The sequence below is a fragment of the Adiantum capillus-veneris genome, chromosome 7, assembly GCF_014529385.1.
Source record: "Adiantum capillus-veneris isolate H3 chromosome 7, ASM1452938v2, whole genome shotgun sequence".
Classification (NCBI taxonomy): Eukaryota; Viridiplantae; Streptophyta; class Polypodiopsida; order Polypodiales; family Pteridaceae; genus Adiantum; species Adiantum capillus-veneris.
In genome coordinates, this window is record NC_140937.1 from 74,493,168 (window position 1) to 74,497,692 (window position 4,525).

A 4,525-nucleotide genomic window follows, 5' to 3' on the forward strand; every position below is an offset into this window, starting at 1 on the left:
GAGGGGATCAATGGATGGGAACTCCACAAGCGGCCGTTGAGGCGATCTGAACCGTAGATGTCTTGTTAAAACTAAACCCGGCCAAGAACTAAACCTGGACATAGGGCCTGTCCAGGTTTAGTTCTAAGCCAGTCCAGGTTTGTCGTTTATAACAGCATGTAAAATGGTATTCCTTTCACATGTGCGCATATGGGCGACATGGTTAGCTCAAGCCTCAAAAGGTGTTGGGCGCAAGGTCGTGAGTTCCAATCCGGGCTCCTCACCTATGCCGCCATTTTTTTGGGGGGGCTTGCCCACCTCGGGATGCCTGCCACTCTCTTCTCACGTGTCACTTAGTGTCGTGGGGCTTCAAGGAAGAGTGGGGTGACTGTCTTGGCCGGACAGAGTTTGTTCAAGGACCTCGGTCGGTCATCAGCGGTAGTTCTCAACTTCTCTGGAGGCGGCGATTGCCATTCTTCACTGCAGCACACTAGAAATAGCAAGCGTGCGAACTTTGGGAGAGCGCGAGTGCACTCTTGGAGGAGCCGAGGAGGAGGAGGAGGTAGGGCATGATGACAGACTCTCCACCCAAGTTCCTGAGGCTTCCTGACGGGCGCAGAATTTCCTACTTGGAGATGGGTTGTACTCAGCAAGAAGCGAGGCGCTGCTTGGTGGTCTTGCACGGGCTTGGTTCTTCTCGCCTTGCAGCGATGCCAGGTGAGAGCTACGCCCTGTATGTGTGAGCGCGCGTGTATAAGCTGCAGAACAGCTTCTTGGCTAAGGTAGTCTGGAGCGTTGAGAAATGTGGTGTGGATAATTTAGTTGAGATGTGGGTGTAGGTGTGACGGAGGAGATGTTAATGAAGTTTGGGGTGAGGCTGGTGGCGTTCGATCGGGCAGGGTATGGGCAGAGTGAGCCTGATCCTAGCATGACATTGGAGGGTGCATGTGAGGATTTGGAGCAGGTGCTGGACATGCTGCAATTGGGCCCCAAGGTTTTTCTTCTTGGTTTCTCTTGCGGTGGTGCCTACTGCTATGCTGCTGCCCGCTTCATTCCTCATCGCATCGCAGGCATTGCCCTCTGGTGTCCCATTGGATGTTTCCAATGGAAGGTAATCTTTACTCCTCTTTGCTTGCGATATTATGATAAAATCTCTTTCTCTCTCCTGTTGAAAAAACCTGGGAGCAAAAACATTGCAAATTGTATTCATTGTTTGTGCAGGGGATTTCACAAGAGGCTCGTGACAGTATGTGTAGAACATTGTCGCAAGGTAGTAGGGCCCTGTTACGGTATGGAGGTCAGCTTCCCTTTTTCATCCTTCGCTGGTATGTTAGCTTCTTGCTTGCTCGGAGGGCTGGGGAGGCTTGGGTGAGACATTGTCAGAAGACTCTCTGTCCTCCTGACCAGAGACACCTTCAGTTACATGAGGCATCCAATCTCATGTTAAGGTAACTATGAGTATTTTGCATATTGTAGTCCTGCCACATGACCACGTTATTTACGAAAAGGCTTTATGTAGCCATGTACAAAGCTCATTGTTACTACACTTTTTCTTGTAGACAGCACTTCGGCTATGCAAGTTTTGAACGGCATTTGAAGATGGTTGCATGTAAGATTGTTCGCCAATTTAAATCTTGGGGTTTTGTGCAGGGACAATGTAGAATCGCTAACTGCTTATGAGGGCTATGGAATGGCCACAGACTTGCACCTTGTTTCTAATCATTGGGGATTTGAACTAGAAGATATAGCAGAGGTCTTTGATGGCCTTATTCATATATGGCAAGGTGATAGTGATAATCTTGTACCCTTTCAGATGCAACGAATTGTTAAAAGTCAGCTTCCCAAGATTGTGAATTTGCATGAGCTCAAAGGAGAAGGACACCTGTCATGGTTTTGCTTCAACCATGCGGCCCATAGGGAGACGCTTGCAACCTTGTTCGGTGAAGTTGAGAGTTAAACTAGTGTTTGAAGTTGTAAAGGAGATTCAGGCTTTGCTGCAAGTACTGAATGCCACTGGAAGATACCCACCCTGGTGAAGAGCCCAAAAACTTATCTTGAAGTAAATGGCCTTCACATGATAGTTAATGCCAGCAATACGATCGGCCTTACTTTGGAGTAGTTGTTCCCTGTTGAATGTTCATGCCAGCAAGACAATGCTCTGTAGATTGTTTATTGTGGTGGTATAAACTTCATCGATGAGTTTTTATGGCTATTGAGCTCAGTTTGAGACTTTTTTGTACTTACGTGAATGTTTTGCCATGTGGGCAAGCATATGGCAGTGTGGTAGATCTGCGCACTTGAACTGTCAATCTTAATACAAGAAGGTTTGGAAATTTTCTCATGCAAGAAAACGGAGCTTTTTTCAGTGTTTATCATACGATGCAGAACATCATAAGCTTCTGCTCGAGAGGCACCGCATACCTAGCTAGGGGACCCAGGGGCTAGCTGTCCCCTACCCCTAATCGTACCTAGCTAGGTATGTGGTGCCTCTCTCACAGAAGCTCATGATGTTGAGGTAAGTTAGATTGTGGGAATTATTGTGAGAATTTGTCCAAAACTTCTTGTGCTTGTTCTCTGTTTACACACTTCAAAGCCTATTGGCTGTTTCATCCCGTACTAACTCTTGCCTATGCTCTTGTGGCGTGTCTTCCCACTTCCGTGGTTGACATACTCGCAGCCGTCACTTCTGCTGCATCGTGTGGCACACCTTGAATACTAGCAGAATTGGGCCCCTCCTTTTAAATGGACAAGTTGAAGCTGATACAGAATTAGCTTTTAAAAAAAAAAAAACCCAAAACCCCCTTCGTTGTTTGGTCCACTAATAATGGCCTTGGTATCCCGAAGGGAAAGTTTACATAATTACTCGTAAAAAGGCCTTCATGATTGTAACGACTTTCTTGTTTCCTCTTCTTTAGTTGAATTTATCGTTTGGGAAAAGGTGGTTGGAATACTAACCTTATCCATTTGTTTGACTTTTATGTGGGTACGCGTTCTTTTATCCATTTGTTTGACTTTTATGTGGGTACGCGTTCTTTTATCCATTTGTTTGACTTTTATGTGGGTACGTGTTCTTTTCTTAGATAGGTGGGGTTATATTTATTACTTTCTTAGCATATATCAGCGTTTGAAAATACGGCATCCATTTGTTTTACTTTCATAGGACTGTGGGTACGTGTTCTTTCCCTAGATAGGTGGGCTTATATTTATTACTTTGTTAGCAAACATCAGCGTTTGAAAATATGGCTCCTCCTCTTGCCACATCGACATGGACTTACGAGCTTCTTGTCGCATTTCAACACAAGTCTTAATGTTTTGAATTTCTTAGATCTCCATTGTCTCTGAAGTTTTTGCTTCCCTATCGATACATGAGGGTACCTACAAGTCATCGATTTATGGCTGCCACATGGTTTTGTTGGTGTTGGCAAGTTTTCTAGGTAAAGGCTTTCCACATGCAAGATAGCTGACAAAGGCTTAGAAGCAATAAAAGTGGGTTGTTTGCGTACTTTCTGCAGTAACGTATAGTTGTCGAGCTCCGTGTGTATCCTGCTAATGTGGCAGAGCTCCTTTGCCTAAGCATAGGCTTCAGTCCAATCAGAAAAGAAAAATTTGTTGTAATGTGTTGCTGTCACCATATGCAAAGGGAAGAGATGCAAAGGGAAGGCCTCTTTCCAGATGATGTGCTTGGTGCTCTTTTGATTGATATGTTGGTCAAATGTCATCACTACATGCGAATGGAAGGTCTCTTTCCAACTGCATTCAACTATGTTTGTAAGTCATGGATTGTTGTAGAAACATGTGCTGCTTGGCAATGCATTGGTCCATATGTATGCCAAATGTGGTGCCATCATGGAACCACGAAAATGTCTTTATAGTCATGCTCTTCACTTGGAATGCATTGTTTTCAAAATGCGCCCAACATTGCTATGGAAGGAAGTTGTGGGATGTTTTAACTTCACGCGAATGGAAGGTCTCTTTCCATCTGCATTCATCTATGCTTGCACCTACAAAGCCTATGGTATTCTATACTCGGGGGTTGTTGGAGAAAGATTTTAGTGCTTTCATCAATTGTATGCCAAATGCGGTTTCCTTTCAAATCTACTTGATGGGTATCCTCTTTGGGATGTCATCTCTTGGAGTGCGTTTTATTGTTTGAAGTTTGGCGTCCCAATGGTGTGGTTCCTTATGAACAATCTACGAAAAGATGGTTTTGATCGTTTTATTACTGCTTTCAGCTTGGCCATTACATCTGAGATAATATGTCGTTGGCTTTTTGTGTTTGATTGAAAATGTATCCATGAGAATTTCCATCGTATCATTAATGAAATGAGTGTCCTGATGTGACACTATTTCAACAGAACAATTGTATTTACACATGATATTCTCATAAATAATTGACGCAGTAGACCTTGCAGTGTTATTTGGAAGAGCTTTACCCTCCATTCATTTGCTGACCTAGCATGTAGCCATAATAATGTACTTGTTCTGTCTGGGAGTTACCTTCTTGAATGGTCCCATGAAGTCAAGTCTCCACTTCATAAAAACTTCC

The 4,525-nt window shown here is 44.1% G+C and overlaps 1 protein-coding gene across 1 annotated transcript; it reads left to right on the forward strand.

The window, feature by feature from the left end:
• Positions 1–440: 440 nt before the first annotated feature.
• On the forward strand, positions 441–2,318 carry LOC147454068 (uncharacterized). Its single transcript, XM_086517261.1, has 4 exons — positions 441–696; positions 819–1,090; positions 1,201–1,427; positions 1,630–2,318. The coding sequence occupies exons 1-4, from the start codon at positions 549–551 to the stop codon at positions 1,934–1,936; spliced, it is 954 nt and encodes a 317-aa protein (XP_086373387.1). The 5' UTR covers positions 441–548; the 3' UTR covers positions 1,937–2,318.
• The last annotated feature ends 2,207 nt before the right edge of the window (positions 2,319–4,525 follow it).

Coding starts and splice junctions, on each gene's coding strand:
- LOC147454068 (XM_086517261.1), top strand. CDS start 549: ATGATGACAGACTCTCCACCCAAGTTCCTGAGGCTTCCTGACGGGCGC. Junction 697..818: donor TCGCCTTGCAGCGATGCCAG/GTGAGAGCTACG, acceptor ATGTGGGTGTAG/GTGTGACGGAGGAGATGTTA. Junction 1,428..1,629: donor GCATCCAATCTCATGTTAAG/GTAACTATGAGT, acceptor GGTTTTGTGCAG/GGACAATGTAGAATCGCTAA.